The following is a 24,200-nucleotide window of genomic DNA, read 5'->3' as shown; positions in this document are numbered from 1 at the left end:
AATTAACTGAGACACCAAGGGCATGGAGAAGGAAGGTTTAGAGGTCTCTGCTCAGTACTGCCTGCCAGGAGACCCTCTCTGTGATGTTTATTGCTTTGCCTATATAGTCCATTTGTCCAGAGTAATGCTTTTTGGATACTGTGTACTTTTTATGTACTAACATTTCTATTGTAGGGTTTCGAGCAATTTTGGTGAGTTTTGTGACCCAGAATTTAAAATATTTTATTCTGGTATAATATCATAACTTAGCAATTATACAGCATTCTGTGTGGAACAGTTTTAGTTTCAACTCGTCTTATTCATGGCATTACACTCAGATTTTTTGTTACTGTATGTCAAGTATGCATCTGTTAGATTTTATAAGAACATAGCCATGAGTACACCAAACAGATTTCTTTCCCTTGAATTAAGTATAGAATATTCATTATAAGCTACTACATTAATTACGTTTTATATATTTTCTATTTAACAAAATAAAATTAACAGTTTTATCTCTGGATGAAGACATTAGTAATGTGTTTAATATTTTTCCTTACCTCTTTTTTGTCTGAATTTATATGATGAACATGTTTTACTTGTATAGCCAGAAAAAAGTGTATTTATTTGAAAACTATGCATCTTTTTAAACCTTAAAAGAAAATTGTCTTATTTGACCCTTGTTTTCCCAACCTGTCCTTGAAAATAATTATTTGGACACTAGGAAAAGTAGAATTCTAAATTAAATGAAATTGAAAGGTTATGTGTGATCATTTTAACAACCACTGAATTTAAAAATTCTATTGTTTTCAATTGCAAGTCAGTTTTCAAATGTTAGCTAGAAACTACTAAAAGATGCATTTTTTAACTTAAAAATATACTGAATTAAGGACAAAATTTGTTCACATTTTCCTGAATTTACATAGTATGTTTTTTTCCCTCTTTTTATCCTTTAAATGTTACTTGATTATATACTTTACCTCTCTGACCAGTGTGAAAATCTGGAATATGGGAGTTGTGTCTTATAAATCCTGACCCCAGCTTCCACCCCAGTAACTAGCATATGCCCTGAATAATGAATGGATGAGTACGTACGTGAATGAATGAAGTGTATGATATCTCTATTTTTAATCTCACTATGAATTATTGCCAGTTCTAGTCAGCAACTAGGCTCTTCCATACTAGCTACAGGAAAGCAAAAGGGCATATTTTAATGTAACAATGAAGAATTAAAATGATTCTGTTATAGATACTGTTACTGACTTTGTAAAAATTTGACCTAGTTCCTTTTAGTAAAAGGTTTCCTAGAAAGAAACTTACTGTCAAATCTCATTATCGATAAATCTAGGCCTTTAGGCTAGTATTTAAAATCAGTAATAGCAAATTTACGTTCCTTTTTTGAAAGAATCATTTTTTAAAAAGTGTCCTTTGCACCCATCACCAGGTACCCACAGTCCTCTACCATAGCCCACAGAGCACACCCCCTCCACTCTGCTTGCAATTCCCCACCAGCCCCCCTCTGGTGGCCTCAGTTCTACAGGCAGATTTATTTCTCAGGTTTGTCTTTTTTCCCGTTTCTAACAGTATTTCTATTACTGCTTTTTATATATCAGAAGAAACTGCATGAAAAGGATATGAAAATATATGCATATTTTGACACAACAAATTAAAATCTGGTTAATTCTGTTCGACCTACTTGTTAGAAGTGCTACTATGTAAAACCTTCTGTTGCCGTCTCAGTTTGTTGCTGATGACTTGGTATTATTGCCATTGCTCTAGAATAAAAACTGTGTCAGTCCATCCCACCTAGAGGCAGGCTGCCTTGATGTATGTGCTTGCTTATATCCATCCTTTAGACTGTCAGCAGTATGCTTTCATTTCCTCAGGGAAGCGCAATGTTTTTAATCCTATTATATCTTCATTAGCTGGAGTAGCTACGTGGGACAAGTAAATAAACTCGTGACTAGCTAATGAGAGTTTCAAAATCTTGAAGCTTATTCTATAAATAGAATTATCAAAATACATTTTTCACTTTATCTGAGAACTGGAAGACTAGCCCTGTTGGCAACAGCTCATAGACAGCTAAACACTTTAAAAATGGCTTTTGGAAAAATATTAGCACTTTGGTGTTGAATTTGCTGAAACAATATAATTTGACTGTTCAAGATAACTTGATTTGGGAGAGGTTCTTCATCTAATTCAACTTACTAGAATGTCGTGATGGTGATGTCAGAAACAGTAGGTGGGTGTTGAGGTGGGTGATTAGCCTGACACAGCCCTGAGAGGCTGACTTCAATCAAATTGGGGGAAAAAAGACTTGGTTATATTGAAAAGCACATGAAGTGTATAGTAGTTGAGGGCATAGGGTATAAAAGAGTATAGTAAAGGGTAACCCCCTGATATATTTCCATGCATTTTGCCTTTGTTAAGATACTTATATTCCATTTTAATAGCACGCAAAGAAATAAAAACATACACTTGCCTAGAAATGGTGGTGGGATTTAAAAAAATCAAAAGTGATGACTATGACTAAAGAAATAACACTTAAGGATAGGAATTTTAAGCTTCAAGGGAAAAAGGCTATGTAAAAACTATTCAATTTTGAGTTAAAAGTGACTTGCTTATTTGCATGGCTGTCTGTTAAAGAAGGAAAAAATAAAACATGGATTAAAAGAATAAATGGATTTGTGAAAAACCTTAAATGTAGGAATCATGAAATGTTCACAGGGCAACCTGACGAACATCAGGTGCTATTTAGCTAGCCATGGATACTTCCAAGAAGAAAAAGAAGTCTTCAAGCAGAATGTGTTTCTTTAAGGTGGAGAGCTTGATGAGGCTGGTGGTCAGTGCTCTATGATGAATAAAAAAGCTTAAAGATTACTGATAAACCTCTACTTAAAGATATCTGATTTTACAGCCAGTCTCCACTCTGGGCCCCACTATTTCAAAGGATTATTAGTTGTTCTTCATTTCTGTTCAATAATTACTTTGCCATACAGCCATAAGGGACTCTAAATATAGCTGTCAAGCTTTGTAGAACTAAACTGGGCCAATAAAGAGGCTAAACAAAGAAACCAAAATTAACAACAGGCAGAAGGAAAATCATAGTCTTCAATGAATATATGCCTCATCTCTTGGAATCACAGTATATCACAGTATAGGCCTCATCTCTTGGAATCACACTTTCATTTAATTAACAGTTAATCACGAAGGCCATCACTATCATTATGAGGGAGGAAATGTAAAGTTGAGAAGGGCATAGCTCACTGATACAGGAATGTATATCGATGTGTGTGTATATTCAGTATACCTATGAAAATTATGTAGTTAGCAAACTATGTTTACTGCCTCCAACTTTTGTTCTTCAAAAAGAAATATTTTCCCTTGAAATATCAAGTATTATTTAGATTGTAGAAATTTAAAAAATTTTTCTAATTAGTAGTTTAATAAAAGACAAGGCAGTAGAAAAAATCTGGAAGTCATGGTAGGATAGAAAACAAAGCATGACAACAAAGATTAGTCCAAACAGACCATTAAATACAGTGAATCTGAATGGGCTAAACTCATGTACTTAGTAGATTGTAGAAACACTTTTTAAAGATTTATTCATTTATGCATACAGAACTGGGGTACAAATTCTGCAGGGGCAGTGAGAGGATTTACCAGAGACAAAGCATGGAGCAGAAGAGGCAGATCAATGAAGTACACTGCTGAGGGGAGTAGTGGGCGGGTTAGGAGAGGTCTGCGGCACCATGTGGATCCCCTCTTGGCGGGGGATCAAACCCTTGCTGCTGCAGTGGCTGCTATAGCTTCACAGTTCTGTGCTTTAACCTGCTGCGCCATCAGGGAGGGCCCAATTATAGAAATACTTTTTTTCTTTAAAGATTTATTTATTTATGCATACAGAACTAGGGTGCAGGCCAGAGGATTTACTAGAGACAGAGTAGGGAGCAGAACAGGCAGATTGATGAGGGACCCTGCTAAGGGGAGCAGCGGGCAAGACAGGAGAGGTCTGCCGCGCCATGTGGGTCACCTCCGGGGTTGGGACTCGAACTCTCACTGAAGCAGCCGCGCCTAGCTTGCAGTGCTGTGCTGTAACCAGTTGCAACACCAGGGAGGATCAGAAATACTTTTAATAAAGTTCTAACATTTCCCATTTAACTTTCCTAACATCATAAAATAGAAATTCAATCAATTTGTACAATAATAAGTGCTTATCCACTAAAATGTGTTATTGTTACAAACCTACTCTTTAGGAAAATTTCTTGATTCTAATCCTTAAACTATCTCATAATAAAATGTATTATATGTTGTAATCCCTATCTTATTTATAATTTTGCTTAAAACTAAACAAATTCTCTATTCTTATCATCTGCTAGGAAACACCTATCCTACTCCTTTAGGAGGGAATTGATGTAAGGCTGTGTCTTCCTTACTGTTTCACCCTAGTGGCTTACAATAGACACCTGCTGAATGGTTTTGGAAAAGGCTTAAGCTTACTTTTCCCTGTTTGTGATATAATGAAGCAATACTTTTTGGGCCCATTTTAAATTAATTACCATTAAACTTCAGTTTTTGCAACTTTTTTTATTTAGTGCTTTATTTTTGATCCTGTCATCTGTCTTAGTGCAATCTCTTCCAGATTTTTGTGCTGAATACAGAGTTGCAGAGCATGCCAGTGTCATACCGTTGAATTAGAGAAATACCAAGCCTTGTTATTTATTTATTTTTTAAGTGACACAGTGGTTTGGGAGGGAGCATGCTAAATTCTGTAGGCCTTAATTATGTTGAAAACTTACATTATTTCTACATGTCATTTTGATTTTGAGACTTCATCTATAAAATGCCTACTTTATCTACTTCAAAGAGTTGATAAGATGATAAAATATGATAGTATATTCAAGTGTAGTTTCCAAAAAAGTTTAAAAATCTATTCAAATCCAAAAATTGAAGTTGTCATTGATGGTATCCTGAAAATCTTACTAAGTGTTGAGTGGAAATACTTCTTATGTGAAATTTTGTGATTTTTTTTTTAACATTGATCACCTACCATTTGAGTGTTTTGGTTAATAAAAATGTATGCACACATAATTTTATTTTCTTATAGTTTAATAATGTGATTTGAGGCTTCTCACTGGAGGGGTGGAATGGGGCCAGGGTGCAGTGAATACTTTCAGTGGTGTGATTCAGTTCATTCTTGAAATATGTCCATTGTAACTAGTTTGTGCTATTTTTTTGCAATTTTAAATCTTGGACCTATGAAACTTTATTAGCTCCTTTGAAAAAACTCTGCATTAGCATTGTGTTTGTTCTGCTAAATTACCTTGACTTTTTTAATGAAAGGCAGTTTATTTTAATTTTAGTATCAGTGCTATAGTCATGGAAATATTTAATGATCATGGAGCTTGAATCTCTCTGAGGAGTAGGAAATTATCTTGTCTGCCTGACTTTTTAAATACATGACATTCACCAGCTAGATCTGTCAAACTCACATCTAAAGATACTGTATCAGACTCCAGACCGAAAACGCTAATGGAAGTCACATTTAGATTCATAACGATTGACTTTTGCTTTATGCATGGCCCAGAACACAGGGGGATACTGTAAGTCAGTGCTGACACAGATGCCTTTCCCCTGCCCTGATTGTGAGATCTTACTGTAATCCTTTCCAGTGTAAATTATTTTGATTCTTTAGTTTCTGCAATAGCAAGTGATTTTAGAATACCCATGCAATTTAAAACAATCCTTAGGTCATACTGTACCATACAAGAAGCAAGCACAAGAGAGAGAATTAGTGAAAATACACTTAGTTTCAGATTACTGACTTCTGACGTTACATCATCCCTCTCAGTTCATTTAACCTGTATAGAATCAGAATTTTAATAAGGAAGTACAAATATCTTATATCAGAGAACCTATATGGTGACTAGGTTATGTAGCTTCTGAGGATAGGGGGGCTGGCGAACCTGGTGATACTGAATCTGTGAGCTGAGACACTGAAGTACAGCCATTATCAGTTGCTAACTTAGTAGTTTACAGTAAAATTACTCTTATTGTGTTAAAAAGTAACTACATGTATCAGAAGATGTCCTGTTTGTAATTCTTTTATCTTTCCAGTGAAAATGATTTCCCTCTCCTTTCCCAGAATTTAGACACATAAGGAAGCAAAATCAGAAGATTTTGAAGGAATTTCTCTTTTCAGGACTCCATACCACAAACTCATTTTCATTATGTCCTCAACATTACTTTGTCATTCTTTTACAACATGCAGTTATTATATTGCATACTGATTATGATTACTTTTCAATTATTACATGTTAATTTGCTTGATTACAAATTACATGTGAAGAGTATGTGTCCTTCAAAAGTGAAAATGTCAATGGGGAATATTTCCAAACTATTTCCTAAAGACTGCTAATTCTGTGAATAATTCTGTCAGCATTTTGTGAATCCTTATTTAGAAGCTGCACCTCCTAGTACTTTAGAGTAACTTTTCCTTAATTTAAATTTCATTAATAAACTTAACTATTTTCTTAATTTAAGCAATTTTCTCATCAAGGTTTGCATCAGTAGCCATTTCTACTCTGATTACCACTGACTGGCCAATAAATTAAGTATTCTGTAGATTGAAACTCAGATGCTTTCCCTCTTCCCCCCTTGATTCTGTGAACAATTTGGTCATTACATTAACCAATAGTATATTCTTATATTCATTGTTAGCCATTTGTTATGTGTTTTCATGTGTCTTCTAGTCCAAGAAAGTCAAATAATCCACCAGCAGTTTGTGTTTTTAGGATATATTAAATATTTTGGAATCCTGAAAGACTGGTATAACTGAAGGAAGAAGTAGGAGTTGAGGCTAGTTGGAGAAATTCTGTTAGGGAAGGTGTATACTATTCTTTTTATTCTTCCAATAATGTATGGGCAGTTAATGACTGCAATAATGGTAAATTCCAATTATTTGATATGTTCTGTGAATATCCATAACAGATTTAGGATAACTCTTACTTTCTGCAGATCCTACATAAAATCTTTTTTTAATATTACTTTTACTAAACATATTTTCCTGGCAACCTTAAGCTCAGAATAAATTTTACTCATTGTCATTGTGGATATGATAATACTTATTGACCTAAAAGGGATGTGTTTACATTTCTAAATGGGAATTTTCTCCTCATTGGTTCTGTTTTCACCTTCAAATTAAAATAATGAAGGCTTGCATGCAGACATAATCATTTGGAGTATCATGTTTTGCCCTAAACATTCTTCCAAGAATGAGAATATTGTACTTATTCAAAGGTTTCACCATAGAATAGGACCAGTAGGCTTTTTACTGGCTAATCTAGGATCCTGACACCATGAATTATAAGTTTCTGTGTGAGCATTTTTTCGGTGTTCCAAATGTTATACATTTTTTTTAAAGATTTATTTATTTGTGCATACAGAACTGGGGTACAGGCCAGAGGCTTAGGGACGGTGAGAGGCTTCACCAGAGACAGAGTGGGAACAGGCAGATCCACGAAGTACACTGCTGAGGGGAGCAGCGGGAGGGTCAGGAGAGGTCTGCCGCGCCATGTGGTCACCTCCGGGGCAGGTGGGAATGGAACTCATGCGGAAGTGGCTTTAGCTTCTCAGAGCTGTGCTTTAACCCGCTGCGCCACCAGAGAGAGCCCTGTTAGGCATTTTCAATAAAACTTTTCATTACAAAGTGCATTCCAAAATTGAAGACTAATTCTAAATGTTTCTCCAGGAATTACATATCGAATACTTTTTATTTTGTGTTTGAAGGCTATTACTAAACAGTCTTAAATATGTAAATTTCACTAACATTTACTGTTTTTTACATATCTTCTTAGATTTTAAATCCTTAGAAGTATAGAATGAGTCCAGATATTTAATTAATCTACTATAGTTTCTCTGTTTGCTAGGAATATGACTAAGTGGGAAGAATCCTTATAGTTTAGTGCTAAAATTGTTCCTGTGCTTTGAAATAATCCACCCAAAGGTAAAAGAAAGAAATCAGAAATCACCCAACAACAAAATCTCCCCTGCTGCCCCTTCCCTGCCCCGTGATATGGTGAATTTTGTTTTTTCTCATCTGGATAGAGGTTTGACTTGCTCTAGAATGTTTCAGGGTAGAGAGGTCTGCTCTGTGTCATCTCTCTCATTTTCATCCTCACCATCAATGGAGAGAGCAGCATATTTGCTTACAAAACTGAATTTGGAGGCTGGATATTGTTCAGATTTCTTTGGCTCAAGTGCAGATCAGGAATCTTGGTTCTTTCCTGAGACTCCTTCCAGTGGACATTGTTCCCTCCATCCTCTGGACAGTGGCTGCCGTTCCCACTTTGGCCTTTTGGGACATTCACCCCATCTACTTTTTTTTTTTTTTTCCATCTACTTTTTTGCTTGTGACTTCCTCACATGGTTGAGCTGAACAACTTTTCCCTTTGTGTGGCCTGCAGCCTTGTGTGTGAACTCTGAGATCAGCAGGAGGGTTAGAAACTTGCTTCACCCAAGTATTCTCTTTTGGAGTAGAGACTGGCATTACCTTTAAAGGCTGTTCAGTTTGAGAGTCTTAGAAGTTGGAAAGTGACGGTGTTCCTCCTTATTCAGTGTTTCATTTTCTAGAGACTTCTCACTTTCTCCGTGCATCCGGTCTGACTGACTTCTTCCAGATGTGGCTGAAGTCCCCATCTGTGATGACTCACGGCCTGTCCTCTACTGTTCCTGTTCCTGAGTTTCCATTACTCCCACAGTGTGACTGACATCCTAGTTTTGGTTCATCCAGCCAACGCTGCAGTGTTTCCTGTTCCTTGTAGCTGCTCTTCTACTTCTTGTTCTCTAGCAGCTGTGTCAGCAGGCTTTGCCCCTCCAAAGATAGCTGCTGCTTGACAGGACCTGGGGTGCTAACAAGTGAATCATCTTCCTTAGGAGTACTCTCAGGCTTTAGACTCAATAGTTTGGGTTTCCGGAGGAGACCGTATCCTCATGCCTATAGCCATCTGGAGATTAATCATCTCTGGAGTCCATGACCCATCATCGCCCCTGTCATATAGCGGTCCCCATGTCTTCTGCAGTCATCATCCCAACATTATCTGCTACCACATGTTTTTCTGCCCCTGCCTATTAGGGAATCATATCCTCTGTCATAATCTCTGTTGCCTTGGTCCTCATAGCAATCCAGGCCTCCATATGGATCCATATCCCATATCCATATTCATATCACGACACCAGCCTGAATCATAACGCTCTTAACACTTACCTCCACAGCTTTCACCACCTTTTCTAAGTGGGTAGTCATCAGAATGGACCCTCCACTCTATACTTGTTTTGTCAGAATTCTGATTTCTATCTCAGCTGAAAGAACAATGATCTCTGTCTTTACCCTGTGCTTGGTCAGCAACCTCCACTCCAATTCTCCCATTACTTCTTGAGCCTCAGGGCATTGAGCAAGGCCTTCAAACTCAGCATAACCAAAACCTTTCAACCTCTCTGGATTGCTGGGTTCATGTGATAAAATGAACTGCACTGATATTTAAACCTCTAAAAAATTCCTTAATGCAGTCTTCTGCCATATCATAGGGTAGGTTTCCTAGAAAAGCAGTGTAGGCCCCAGTCTCTGTAGGGTTCCCAAGAAGTTGTGAAGCAGTGGACAGGATGGAAGTGCCTGTACAGGACACTGTCATCATTGTGCCAAGTGGTCAAGACATCTCCTTCCAGGTCGTCTCCCGCTTCCAGTCAGCACAGCTGACTGGTTTAGAAATGCAGGTACTTTCTTCACCAGTCCCACCATCCTCAGCCAGAAAGTCTGTTAGGAAGATGGTCTTCCCCTTCTTGTTTTGTTTTTTGTTTTTGCTGACACTGCCATGTTGGGCAAGGAGACAAGAACACAAAATAAGCAAAATCTTTTCTGTCTACTCTACAAAGCCTGAGCAAAGAGCTAGCAGATATATGGTGCTTTGTCAGATTTTATCAACTATCATTAAAAAGAGATGACACTCCAGCAAAGTTGGTGCTTGTGAAAGAGATCACCCAGAAGAGCTGATAGGACTGATTGCTGTAACATGACACTAAAATGTTTGTGTTTTTCTTTCAGTGACATTGTACACCTCCTGTATCCTCCTGGGAGTATTCTTGAATAGCAGTGTACCTATATTTTTTGAGCTCTTTGTGGAAACTGTCTACCCAGTTCCAGAAGGGATTACCTGTGGAGTTGTCACTTTTTTAAGTAATATCTTCATGGGAGTACTTTTATTTTTTCTCACATTTTATCACACAGGTAAGAAATTTAACTTTATTTACTCTAAATGTGTTATGACAGAGGTTGGCAGCACTGATGGGTAGGGAATTTCATGAGAATTCTCACTAAAGCTAATTTCTTGAGCTTTCAAATGCAAGTAGAAGAAAATATACTCAGTTGTTTTTTTGGCTTTTTGGGGTTTTTTTTGGAGTATATCTTAACTTTATTTAATACAATTCCTCCTAGAGTTTCTACCTGAATTAGCTTGAGGCCCAGCATTTTTTTTTAAGCATACAAAAAAAAAAAAAAAAAAAAAAATTTTTTTTTTTATTAATACAATCCCCCACCCCAGGTATTTAATATGCAGGTTCTCATTGAGAACTACTGGTATATTGCTTTTTTAAAAAAAAATACTTAGACTCTACTGTCTCAGTAAAGAGAATAAGTTAATGTCAGTGGTCTGTATGTACTTTAAAGCTATACGGGTGAGAGGTCACCCCAAAAGTATATTTGCAGTGTCCAGTGGAACTTGTCTTGATAATGGAAGTGTTCTTTAGCTGCACTGATAGCGTAGCCACTAGCCACATGAAGCTAGCCCAGCTTTGCAACAGGATTTCTAGATTCTCATGTTTCAATATAAAGAACTACATAGCTAGTGACTCCCCAGTTGTGCAGGTATAAAGTGATAAGGGTACACCCGGCTACACCTTGAAGAAGAAGAGCATTCCAGATGAGGAAAGGAAGGGCTCCTGAATCCAAGTGGAGGAGGTCACCTTAAGCAAAGGAGACAGAAGAGAGGCCTGTGCATTGCTTTTGCCAGGCAGACTAGTGACACCGACGGCAGCAGACCGGTGGACATTGCTTGCAACGTAGAAGCCAGGTCATCTGCTAAGATCTGGTAGGGGTGTGGAGAAGGGGTTTGAGAAGAGGAAGAAACTAAAATACCTGTTGAGTGAGCAGGTGGGAGGAGACCCGCTGAGCACGCGACTGCCCAGCTGGCCGGCTGGCTAGCTGCCCTGAGGCCTGTGGGTTTGTAGTGGTTCTATTCACACAGTTGCCTAGTTTGCTCTAATATTCTCTTCTTTGGTGAAAATCCTGTCCTAGGCTTTCAGAAAATTTGACCATAATTATCTGGGATTTGTTTTTGCACAATTTGTAAGAATTTATGTATATGAGTCGTGAATATAAAGCATTTTAAGATTTGGTCTAGGTTTATTTCACATTTATTTCTTCATTTTAAACAATCTAGTACTACTATCTTTCCCACCACCGCTGCTGATCTCTTAAACGACTCATCAAATACCAGTGCATTTAGATACTTTCTACATGAAAGAATCTAATTTGTAAGATTCAAATGTAAGAAATGCTCTAAATGTGACACTCCAAGAGACCTAATTGTTTACAGGAAACTTCCTGACAGGCTTATCATTGAAATAATAGTCAAGGTAACCTCCTTGGCTGGCAAGTAAATTTTTGAAACTTTCAAAGCTGGTAAAATAGAATCTGCCCTGGGCTTGCACAGCCTTTCGCATTGTGTTTCTCCAAGTGGCAAAAGAGCATCCAGACGGTATGTGGATGTCTTAATGTAGTCAACAACAAACTAGATTGTCAGCAATCAGCCACCCCTGATGCGAGCTTTAGTTATCATATGAAGGAGAGTAATGTTGTGGAATGTCAGTGATATTAATAAAATCAGACTACTCTTAGGGAAAATGCCACTGCCGAGTATTGGAGTAATGAGTTTTCTAAACAGAATCATCTAACAATTACCTCTTTACTCCACTTCAGTTTTGTCACAGTTGGAACTAAAAGGCTCAGTGCCTCTTTTGCCTGGTAAAGCATCAAAGATGACTGTGTTGTCTGTGGGTTATAGAAGTGATTTTCCAACTTGGGCACAGATTTGCTAAGTGGTCCTTGCAGTCTCACAGAGCCAGAAATGGAGTGTTATCCTTTGGTAGTTTAAGACAATAGATGCCAGACAATATTATCCCTCAAGAAATCTCTTGCTTGTGGTCTCCAGGATTGAATAAACATGTATTTGTCGATCGGTTTAAGGGCAGGAAACACCCTGCACTATCTGACTGGACACCAGCACTCCTGACCATTTTGCTTGGCCGGTGGAGTGACTATCCCTGTCCCTCTCCTATGTCCAGCTACAGCTGTTGGTTTATTCACAGAGGCTGATGCTTGGCACCAGTTAGTTGGAACTGACATCAGTCACTGCTCAGCACTTGTTTTATGGAGTCATAGAGACCAGATACACACAAACTCTCTTGTTTCCTTGGCATAGGAGGCAAGGAAAGACTTAGCATGGTTTCTGCTAATCTGTAACTCACTGATATAAACCATGACCCATCTAGCTGACGGAAAAAAGCTTCCTTCTTATTAATTGGTTTCTAATCACATATCCTTATACCTATCTATATGTGTTACAGGTTTGCCTAATCTCCAGGATTATTGTGAACAATGAAATTTTAAATAGTAATTAATTTTAATCCAACAAGGTGATTTTCAGGAGAAAAAAAAACCTCAGTACATTTTTATATTTTATAGAATTAATGAGAAAATATATGTGAAAGGCCTAGATCAGGGAATTTGGCACTCACCAAATGCTTTTTTTGTTTCCTTCTGGGTAACTAGCTGTTAGGAACTTAAACATCTAGTCTTCTGTTTTAGAGAAATGCTGATATGTCTTATTTGTGAGTCAATATAATCAATATAAACAACATACCTCAGATGTCTAAAGCTGATTTAACTAAAACTATAAAGATCATGTTCACGTTCTTTCACATATGGTTAATTGATCTTGCCCCAAAGTCCCACAACAAAAGTCCAGATGCTTTATAACTGAAATATGATAGTGCAGAAATTATAAATCTGAAAAGTCCATAAAACTATTTTCTAAAAATAATTTAATTCCAGTTTGGTACCCTAGACATTTATATAATAAATTAAATTCCCTTCTATTGCAACCAGTGCCCAAATGCCATAATCCAGTCCTTTTAAGTCTTGAAAAAAATCACTCAGAAGTGAGTAACATCAAAATTCAGCTGTTAGTTATATGATTAAAGAGTCTGACTTTTTAGTCACCATAAAGATCTATGGTTTCTTCTCAAAAAACTACTGCACTTCCTGACTAGAGTTTATTTCCCCACAATATGGTTTCTGGTAGTTCACTACCAGAGATAATTTTTCAGAACTCTACAAACTAACCCCCAAATGACCACATTAGAATGTGACACAAGATAGGCCAAGCAAGATAGGATCCACTGGTGGTCTGAATGGAGATTAGTCTTCACCAGCATTGACAGCAAAATGTGACCCGGCCTTTTATACCAGCACTATTGGCTTGTTTGAAGTCATGAGTCACAAGGTAACCCAGGTCCTATTTTGATTCTGCTTTGGGTACCTGGAACCATGTGAAAGTTTCTTGGAGTTACCTGACTTGTGTTTTTCTAAGTCACTTTCCAAAAAAGAAAAATTGCTCCCTAATGTAATCTTATCTGTAAAACTGAGTTGCTTCCTATAATGCTTGCTTTGAGAATCTCAGTGGTTTTTTAGACACCAGAGTGATGTTTTATTCTAATAACTTCATGTATAAAATCAATACAGTATTACTGTAATAGTATTTGTATGCTCTAAAATTTATTCTGGTGTTCTATTTCATAGTTTGTAATTTTTTCTGAAGTTGTATTATCTGTCATACTTTGTTCTAGATGTTTTGCTGCAGGTTTTGTCTAAAATCATGCAAAGTTTTTACTTCATTCCTTTTCTTTTGAAGTAACTAACCATGCATTTGAGGCTGCTTTGGGCTCAAAAGATTCAGGGGATGGGCTGAGATGGGAGGCACTAACAGGAGAAGAGGTACAGCAGGTGTGGACCAGTGAGAAGTAATTTTATATCTACTAAAAGAAATTATGCGATGTGATGGCCGATAATGCAGAGTGAAGGACGCAGGCCACTAACTCAGAACTCATGGTGTCAGCTGGCTCCTGTAAGTGAGAGAGGAGAAGCAAAGCTTGTTAAATCATCATTATGATGGTTAAATTACCAATAGTTTCTTGGAAATTGTGGCTTTAAGCAAAAACAATGCATAATAATCCCAGGTCTTCAGATAACTATTTTTTTCAAAGTTGGCTGAGATTGCTTTTTCTCATTGAGTTATGAAATACAACATTGAATAAAATGACATTATTTGAGGACCTATTGTAGGTGAAGCCAGCAGAAACCAAAAACAGTGGCCTCATTGAAGTAAACCATGAGATAAAATGTGTAATAGTACTGGAAGAAACGGTAAGAGGATAAGCAGAATCCTAATTAATTCAGTCCCAACAGACTCACCAGGACTCAATTCCTTGATACAGGGTAGCACCTGTCTGAGCTGTAAATTTGCAGAATATTCAGAATACACACGTACATGATAAGGAAAAAAAAATGGCAGAAGTTTGAGGTGAATTGTGGAGTTATAGAGAATGGGTCTACCTTCAAGTAAAAAGATAGCAGATGTGGTGGGGATGCAAACTAGTACAATCACTATGGAAAACTGTTTGGAGGTTCCTCAAACTGCTAAACATGGAGCTTCCATATGACCCAGCAATCCCACTCCTAAGTATCTACCCAAAAGACACAAAAACATTGATTCAAAAAGACACCTGTACCCCCATGTTTATTGCTGCTTTATTTACAAATTGGAAAGACATGGAAACAACCCAAATGCCCAAAAGTAGATGACTGGATTAAAAAGATGTGGTACATATGCACAATGGAATATTACTCAGCAACCAAAAAAAAATGCCTTTTGCAGCAACTTGGATGGAGCTGGAAAAGATCATGCTTAGTGAGATAAGCCAGAAAGAAAAGGAAAAATACCAGATAATTTCACTCATAGCAGGAGTATAAAGGACCAGGGGAGAAAATAATAATAATAATAATAATGAACAGCTATATACCAGAGACATTTTGCGGAGGTGGGATGGGGAATGGGATCAAAAACAGTGAGGGAAGGGAAGCGCACTGGACTGTGGTGATGGCGCACTGGTGAACTGATGATGGGAAGCCCACGGGTATTACAACTGAGATGGAAAAAGGCACAAAATGATGTAAAAATAAACTATTTATTATTTTTAAAAATCACTTGCCTAACAAAATAAATAAATAAATCTTAAAAAACAAAAAAAAAGAGCAGATGTTAGAAAACTGTTCACTTTAAGGGATATAAAGGTGTCAGAATGAGAAAATTCAGTGCATCAAGACTCTGTTAAGTCAGACACCAGGCTCAGAAGAGACAGCAGTTGACTTTGCTTCTACGGAATGAAATTTAACTTTTAGGCAAGCCATGCCCTGCTTACTAGTACCTGAACTGTGGTTTATGTGAATGTCTTTGCCTGGAAAAGGTAGAGATTCCTCGACTCTGACCTTTTGCTTTCTTAAAAGGCAAATAATTTCAAAGAGCACTAGCGGCTGATTGAGCCAGGTGAACCTACTGAAAGGTGGATTTGCATTTTCAGAGAAGTACATTGGTAAAAATCAACCAAAAAACCATGACACCAAAGAACAGTTACAAGGCCTGTATAGAGATTTTATATGGATGGAGGTAATAGAATACTTTTACAACTGTGATGAATAAAAGGCCTGCCTGGCAGTATTTGACAAATATCTAGGTGTAAGGAGAGCAAAGACAAGTTAAATGTTGCTACATGTGTCACTGAAGTGTCCCATAAAATACAAGGTCTAAAAAATGCCATGTGATAGACCTTTGTCAAGTACCATACTTTCTATGAGAGCTTGCTTAAATCTGACCCTAACAGTAAAATGCTCACTTTTTTAAAGTTTATTTAATTTTTAATTTTATAATAGTTTATTTTTAGATATTTTTGTGCATTTTTCCATCTCAGTTGCAATCCCCTTGGGTTTCCCATCACCAAATCACCCATGTGCCATCACCATAGTAAAAAGCTCACTTTTAATATAAACAATATGCCTTTGTCTCTGTTTTACTGTTGTTTTAATTTTTTTACTGCTGCCTTTTGCCTATTAAAATTATCATTAGAAACAAGAAGCTAAAAGGTTAATATAAATGCAGAAAATGCCTGGTGTGTCATTTCAGGGAATAGCAGAATAAAGACAAGATCCCATAGGTCACAGCCTTTCTGAGTGTCTAGATTATATTCAAGCCAAGAAAAGGACAGAAAAGACTTGCATGAAAATACCATTGAAATGTACGCCTTTGTTACATGCTGTAGAATAGCATGAGCCATTTTTTAAATGTAAAAATTGAGAGGTGGAGAGGCTACTTTTGTTAGCATACTAGCCCAAAAAAGAGGGTATTTTAGCACATTTATTAATAGTTGGTTTCCTGATTTCCATCCCTGAGCAAAAAATGCTCTTTTAGGCATATGAATTATGGATTAAACTAAAGCAGCAGTGTGGAAATCTTGAGGAAGATTTTTAAAGATTAAGGTAGTATTAGCATTTTATAGAAGTACAAAGAGGAAATATGAACCTGATAGCAATACCGAAAGGAAAAAAATGTATCCGGGGAAACATTTCCCTCATTTGTTGGTTTTTTCCCTATAAATTGAAAATGCTAAATGGGTGTTAGAGGAGTTATCCAAACCCAACCCCACCAACCTCTTCATAAGTTAAGAAACTACTGGCTTCTGCATCCAAAGGTTCGGGATTGACAAAGAGAGTGAGCTAGAAGGAAACAGCAAATGCAGGGCTCGGGCCGGCCATTGGTGAGGAAGCAGCTCTGGGCAGCTGCCTGGCTGGCTCATCTGTGTCCGAGGATCTTGAAGTCATGAGCCAGCATTTTTAAAGACACTGTCCTTAATCCCATTAAGTCAGAGAGCAAAAGAGCTACTTGTTTAGGTGATTACTGTAGGTTTCCTGATGATCAGCATCACTGAGCATTAACCACATATACTAATAGAAAAAAACATAAGGCTTAAAAGAAATAAACCAAAACATTTCCAATGGCTTCTCTGATGGTCAAATTAGAATTCAATTTTTTAGGTTGAATTTTTTAAATATGATTTCTAATGCTTTACAATTACAGTTTAATGTTTATGCTAACAAATAGCTATCTCTGCCCCCCACAGTATTAAAATATATCTCAAAATTCAGGTGATGTCCATCTGGGTCTTCTAATCCATCAGATATTTCTAAGCAGTAGCAAGCATGGTGGTGATAGAGGGCACTTAAAAAATAATTAGCAAACTAAACATTGAAAGGTGATTGATTTTTCTTCTTTGAAGCAATGGATTTTTTTTGCCACCAAAGTCAAGGAGGATTAAATTGGTGAAAAGTTATTAACAATATTGATTTAAAAAAACTCCGCATGAAGGCCCTGTAATATATTACATGCATCACTTACATTCTAGATTGTCACTGTTTATTGAGAGCCTGTGCAGGGCTTCCAAGGTGCATTTATTCTAAGTGCTTTTGAACGCAGAGCAGCTTGCTCCTGGCATACAGGTGGTGTTCTGCTAGTGACACTTGAATGCTTACAACTGCATGTTTTTGTCTTACAGAGTTGTCTTGGTTCAACTGGTGCCTTCCTGGGTCGTGTTTGCTCAGTCTCCTCCTCATTCTGTGCTTCAGGGAATCGTATGACAGACTCTATCTTGATGTGGTTGTCTCAGTTTAATAGCACAGACTTGAAGGAGTTTAAAAAGAGACTGGAAATCAATACTGCATACTGCACATTTGCTTGGAATTGCACATCTAGCAGGAAAAAAAAGGAGAAGAGAGAAACTTCACTGAGAGATTTTATTAGGATACAGGTGATCACATGAATTTAATTACTACTAAGTAATAATATTGTGGGACACGAGTGATAAGAAGGGACTTAAAATCTATAACTGGCATATTTGTGCCTGATTCTGAATTCGAATTGTGATATCTCACACATAAATCACTACCTAATAATATCCTCTGTGTTTTGTGCCAGTGCTAAACTACTGATTGATAAATTGTAATTATGAAAGGAAATAGGGGTCTGTCACATGAAGATAACTCCTTCCCTAAGTCACACAGAATAGGAAGAAATGCCGCTAACTTCTAAAGAAGTTTAAACCCTATGTCAGACTTTAGTTTTAAAATAGCCAAGAGGTTTATTGATGAATAGAAATCAGCCACGTGTACACTACATTTTTTCTAATAAAGCCATTTCTTATATGACTCCTTACTTTTAACGAGGTTGGAAACTTTGGCCATCTTTATTATGATGATCAAGTGCTTTCAGTGACTTCAGAGCACATACTTTGTGTCTTGGTCTCAGCTTATCCTTGTTTCTGTGAAATACAGTTTCATCTACTAGGCTGTTAAATAATTAAAGGTGACTAAGTTTAATATAGTTGCATTACATATTGTGTAAAAATGTAATTACATTCTGATTTAACACTTTGTTAAAAGTGAAATGACAACTTAAATAGAACATTCTGTGTCATCTATGTGTGTATATACACACACGCATACACACACATGCCTTGTGTGTGTATATGTGTGTGTTATCTATTTGGGTTCTATATATACATATATACATACATGTATGTGTATATGTATGTAGTGGCATTAGTTGTAAAGTCCAGCTATTACTTTCCAGAGTTACATTTTATTAAATGACCCTTGTTTGAACATAACAATTTATAAAATCGAAACTTTCAAATCTGTGGAGTGATTTCTGAATTATGTTCTTGTATTTCAATTCAGGTTGTAAAACATTCAGATCTTTATAGGTCTGCATATTTGAGACAGCAGTATTTTGCCAGTTCTCTTATTTTCTATGGATGACAGCTTTTTTAAAAAAAATAGCAGTTACTTACTGGACAGCTCTCAGGCATGTATTTTACTGTATAAAATATGCTCTGGTCTGATTATGATATTGCCACTATTCACATATACATTCTTCCCCTCCCACAGAAAAGCCAACTATTTTACTGAAAAGTCAATGAGGTTTTAGTTTCATTATTCTCAGCTTCCTCCAACTCTCATTCCTTTTTAACTCGCTTTAAATTGTATCTTCATTGTAGTCCAAATACATATTTTAGTTCTTTTTCTGGCAGAGGGTAAGCCAGCTCCTCCTATTGGCCAAGTGAGGAAGTGTGGATAAAGGCGATCTGGTCAACGCTCAGTTTTCCTCATCTCTGGTCATGTGCACACACCCTTGCACAAAACACATAGTCCCAAATATTCCACTTTTCCTCTCAGTAAATTCAAGGCTATGCATTAATCCACTTGGTCCTAAAACAGGATTCTACTACTGTGAACTTTCCCCTATGTCCATAAATTGTCAACTTAAAAACTTGGAGAACCCTCAATATTTAACACCTGTCTTCAGTTTGCCTTAAAGCATCTCCCTCAACAAGCCCCCTGCTCATTTATCAACAAGACATGAAGGAAAAGGAATTTGCTCAAGGAAGAAAGAAAACCTGTGAAAGCTAAACTTAGTTCCTTTTAACTGGCATTCCTAAATAAAAAGAAAATGAGCAGACAGAATTCCTGAGAACAGCAGCAACATTAAGGAGATCAGTAGCCCAAGGCCCAGGTGCTAATATAACTAGCCCCCCTTCTTGTTGAGACAGAAAACAGAGGGTAGGGAAACATATGAAGAGGTGGTTTTTAGTCAGCTCTATTGTATTTGAGGGCATTGCTGTAGAAAATTCTGCTGAAGTAAGAGTTCTGATTTAGAATATTTTAATTATGTTAATTCAACTTTTAACACAAAGAGTAACACATTTAAAATATCATGTAGATAACTAATTTGTTCAAAGACAACCCAAGTAGGTAGTGATTAAAAATTCTTGTATTATACCAGACACAGTCATTCTCAGCATATATAAAATGAAATGAATTCCTCTAACTCATTTATAACCGCTTACCCCTCCATCAGGTAACCGCTTACCCCTCCATCAGGTAATTGTTCTAATCATGAATTACAGCCATTTTTAAATGATCAAGATTTCACATCACAAACCTAACAAAGAAAAGAACCAAAGGCTGGGAAGGAGGGGAGGATTATGTATTATTTATTTGTCTGAATATTTCAAATCTTTTTTTTTTTGAACTTTGTTTTTATTTCTAGACATTTCACATAAAGAAACTAGCTGCTATATTAACAGTTCCTAAACATTGTGGAATCCTAATGAAAATTTGTAACCAAAAGAAATCTTAACCTTTTACTAAGTTCTTCTTTTTAAGATTTTATTTATTTATTTATTTATTTATGCATACAAGAACTGGGGTACAGGTGAGAGGAGTGGCGGAAGATGAGTGGATTCACCAGAGATAGAATAGGGAGCAGAACAGGAGGATCTACTAAAATACACTGCTGAGGGGATCCGTGGGCAAGACAGGAGAGGTCTGCTGCACCATGTGAATCAGCTCTGCCAGGGGATTGATAGCAGGCCCTCTCGGTGGGCCTTCTCGTTGGTAGCACTGAGACTGAAAAAACAGTTACAGAGAGGTGAAGGATCTTGCAGAAGGTCCAAACCTAGTCAGTGACAAAAATAAGACTAATCCCCACATCTTCCAACTCCCAAAGCAGTGTCTTATTCTACCACTTATTTCCTGCCTAATTTGGACATTTTGCGGTGTCAATGAACTTTCTTCCCTATCCAAACACAAGGTGACTAAACAGTTAACTGCCATTATCGAGTATAGAAAGAAAGTACAGGAATTAAACTGAGCTGATTATTTGGCTTGTATGTAAAAGTTGTCTTTCTTTCATCACTATCTTGGTGCTCAAACATCCCTAAGTCTTAGCTTGCAATGACACAATGTAAAAAGATTCTGATAGGTAGTTCAGTTTTCATTAACCAAGTCAACAGCATTATTAATTAATAAGGATATGTTATAGAGTACTGTCCCTGTGACTTGTCAATTCATATTATATGGGAAGAAGCATTTTTTAATATGGCCCATGGTGTCACTATAGGAACAAGACGATTAAACACACACAAATGCATTTCATTGGCAGGTGGAAGTGATAAGAGGGAATCAAATACAAATGTAATTTTGTATATTTAACGTAGATGGTCTAAAAAACATTTTGTCATAGATCGCATATATTCATTTTAAATTATTGAGAATGGCTTACAGCTTGTTTTTGTGAAGCCCTTCTAATAATGGATTCAAGTTAAGAGGTTTTTTGTTTTGTTTTGTTTTTAATTTATTTATTCATACAGAACTGGGGTACAGGCCAGAGATGCGGAGGGTGAGAGGATTCACCAGAGACACAGTGGGGAGCAGAACAGGCAGATTGGCGAAGTACACTGCTGAGGGGAGCAGCGGGTGGGTCAGGAGAGGTCTGCCGGGCCATGTGGTCATCTCCGGGTGGGCAGGGATCGAACTCATGCAGAAGTGGCTTAAGCTTCTTTGTGCTGTGCTTTAACCCACTACGCCACCAGGGAGGGCCTCAAGTTAAGAGGTTTTTAATTGAAAAGATTAGATTCCCATTTACTTATTTGCTGATTCATTTTTTACTATTATTTTTATGAAATCTAGGCATTCATCTTCCTGTTTGCATAAGTGCAAACTTTAAAGTCAAGATCAAATAGAAATGCATAGTAAACTTGCTTTAAGTTAATGGTGAAAATCATATTAATTCCATATTTGTCCTTGAAATAAAAAGCACAGGAACTGCTCTGATCAGACTATATTATCAAATAAATACAAAAGCTGTGATAAAAAGAAACTGCCATATCTTAATAGAAATTTGTAGCAAACAGTATATTTGATTAAACCTATTTTATAAATGTAGGGGGTAAATTCTGCTTTAATTTGGAATTATAATTCTACAGAAAGGGAAAATGTAAAGTTAATTTCTGAGCTTTCAGTTTATTACTCTGTTAGGAGATATAAGCAATGCTCAGGAAAGTATAGGACCACACAGAAGAACAAAACTTGGCAAGGAGATTTTAGGGTGCTCTTAATAGCATCGTTAAAAATACTTGGTGTTCAATAGGACTGAGTCTGTCTGCTCAGTGGCAAACATCTTGGCCATCCCGAGTTCTAGTTTCTTTTCAGGCCTGCTCAGTTGAAATTGCAAACTTAGGAGATAAAGAACTAATTCAAAGACACTTAAGAGACCCTTGAAGTTGTCATCCTGCCAGGGAATATGAAAATGACAGGGCTGCGAGCAGGGAACACAGGCTGTGAATTGGTCCAAAATGTCTTCCCTCAACCATGTTTCTTTTTTAAACAAGTTTGTCAGGACTGAAGTGGCATCAACCTCTTGTGTTTCCTGCCTAATACTAAAACCTAGACTTCACTTTTCAACCGCAGGCTAGTGCAGCCACTGCACAACACTATTCTCACAGCCAGGTCTTAGAAAATTGCCCTGGAACCATAAAGGTCTCTAAGAGGTTTCTGTATTTGAGTTTTGCTGCATTTTGGAATATGAACTCATTAAATTGCCTCATGTAGTCCTTCTGATGTATCTTTGGAACTGGTAGACTTCAGACAATAGATTCACATCTCTGCCCACACTCAAAAATAGCAAAAAGTTACCCCACCCCAACTGTTCTGTTCACTCAGCATGGAGGAGTTAGTTTTTGTAGCATGGAATTCATTTCAGCAACTGGTAAAATAATAAAAACACATCAGATCAGCTTAACTCTTGTGCTGGACTTGGTACACTCCGAGGCCTGGGACTCCAGAGGCCCACCCCACTCCACGGTGCTTGCAGAGCTCCCTCCTGGTCCCTGTGGTTTATGAGGGAGGTTTCTGCAATATTGAACAAAGGGCAAGAATGACTTGGAGAGATTTCTAGTTTATCTTAATGTAAGAAAATGGTAGAAATTAATTTAAACTTCTGCTAACTCATCAACTTTCTTCCCATTCACCCAGAAGGATCATACCATGCCCATATTAAATCATCTAGTATGATATCATACAACCGCCTGACTTTACAAATAAGTAAGCAGAATCTTTTAGGTTAACTGACAGGTTTTAGCAGGTTACCCAACTTCTAGACCAGCATTGTCTCCATAAAGAAATGTGTTAAATAAATTTTTAAGTAAATTTTCTTCCATTTCTTTTAAATTTTTGAAATCAAACACATACATGAATGTATACGCATTAGAAAATGCATTGAACAGGAATAGAAAATGAACTCTGCCCCCTACAGAGAAGTGCTGGATGATCTATCTTCCTTTCCAGACCCAGTGCCCATAAATCCTTTCAGAAACTTCTCTATGCATTTGTATGCATATGTATTAAAAACTTAGATTAAAACTTTATGCATATGTATTAAAAACTTTGATTTAAAAATCAAATCACCTTGGGAACTATTTCTTAGACCATGTTGGTATAAAACTTTTGGGGGACAAGCAGGAATTTCTTAGATCTTTCTCTCCCCAAATGAAGGTATAGTAAATGCAGTAGTGATTCATAAAGACACTTCACAACTGGTTACATACCCTTAAGTTTGATCATAATCTAAGATCTAATGTGTCGTGTTGTCTTTCTTACCCAAAATACAGTTTCTGATTTGTATGCCACCCTGTTTGTGCTGTATGCTGTGAGAGGAGAAATTCAGTGACCCACCTCCAAAATCAAAATAGATGTTTTTGACAGGTCTTCCTTGGCTCCTGTAGAAGCATGTGATACTGTGGAAAGCAGAAAGTAGAGAGAATAAGCCCATGCAATTCCATTTTAAAAACTATAATAGGTGGAGGGGCAGCAGCTAGGTGAGAGAGGTAGAAAAATAACAGCTGAAAGTTCTGGTAATCCTTACTGTTCTGCTGGTCATCTTCCGTAGCCATTTGAACTTTCACCAATAAAACTGATGAGCTGTGATAGGATAAGAATGGAACCTCATTCAGTCAATTCTTCCTTTACTGCCTTCCTTTCTAACCAGCTTTCCCTTTCTGCTTGTGTTCTGACAATTTTTGGAGTACACTGTATGAGACCCAGACTTCCTCAGCTACTAGCATCAGAGAGAAGAGCTAGTCAAGCAGTTTCTTCATGAATTAGATAA

At 37.1% G+C, this 24,200-nt stretch overlaps 1 protein-coding gene across 1 annotated transcript in view; it reads left to right on the top strand.

Annotated features, from left to right (window-relative positions):
• The window catches only part of DIRC2 (disrupted in renal carcinoma 2), a 57,962-nt gene extending 39,555 nt beyond the window's left edge, over nt 1-18,407 (top strand). Inside the window, exons 8-9 of the mRNA XM_004675158.2 lie at nt 10,076-10,258; nt 17,752-18,407. Of these exons, the coding sequence (XP_004675215.1) occupies nt 10,076-10,258; nt 17,752-17,867 (299 nt within the window). The 3' untranslated portion in view covers nt 17,868-18,407. The remainder of the gene's footprint in view (nt 1-10,075; nt 10,259-17,751) is intronic.
• Nucleotides 18,408-24,200: the final 5,793 nt, after the last annotated feature.

The sequence above is a fragment of the Condylura cristata genome, unplaced genomic scaffold, assembly GCF_000260355.1.
Source record: "Condylura cristata isolate star-nosed mole 26May11 unplaced genomic scaffold, ConCri1.0 scaffold00003, whole genome shotgun sequence".
Taxonomy (NCBI): Eukaryota; Metazoa; Chordata; class Mammalia; order Eulipotyphla; family Talpidae; genus Condylura; species Condylura cristata.
The sequence above is the reverse complement of the archived record's forward strand: the minus strand, read 5'-3'. Positions and strand labels throughout refer to the sequence as shown.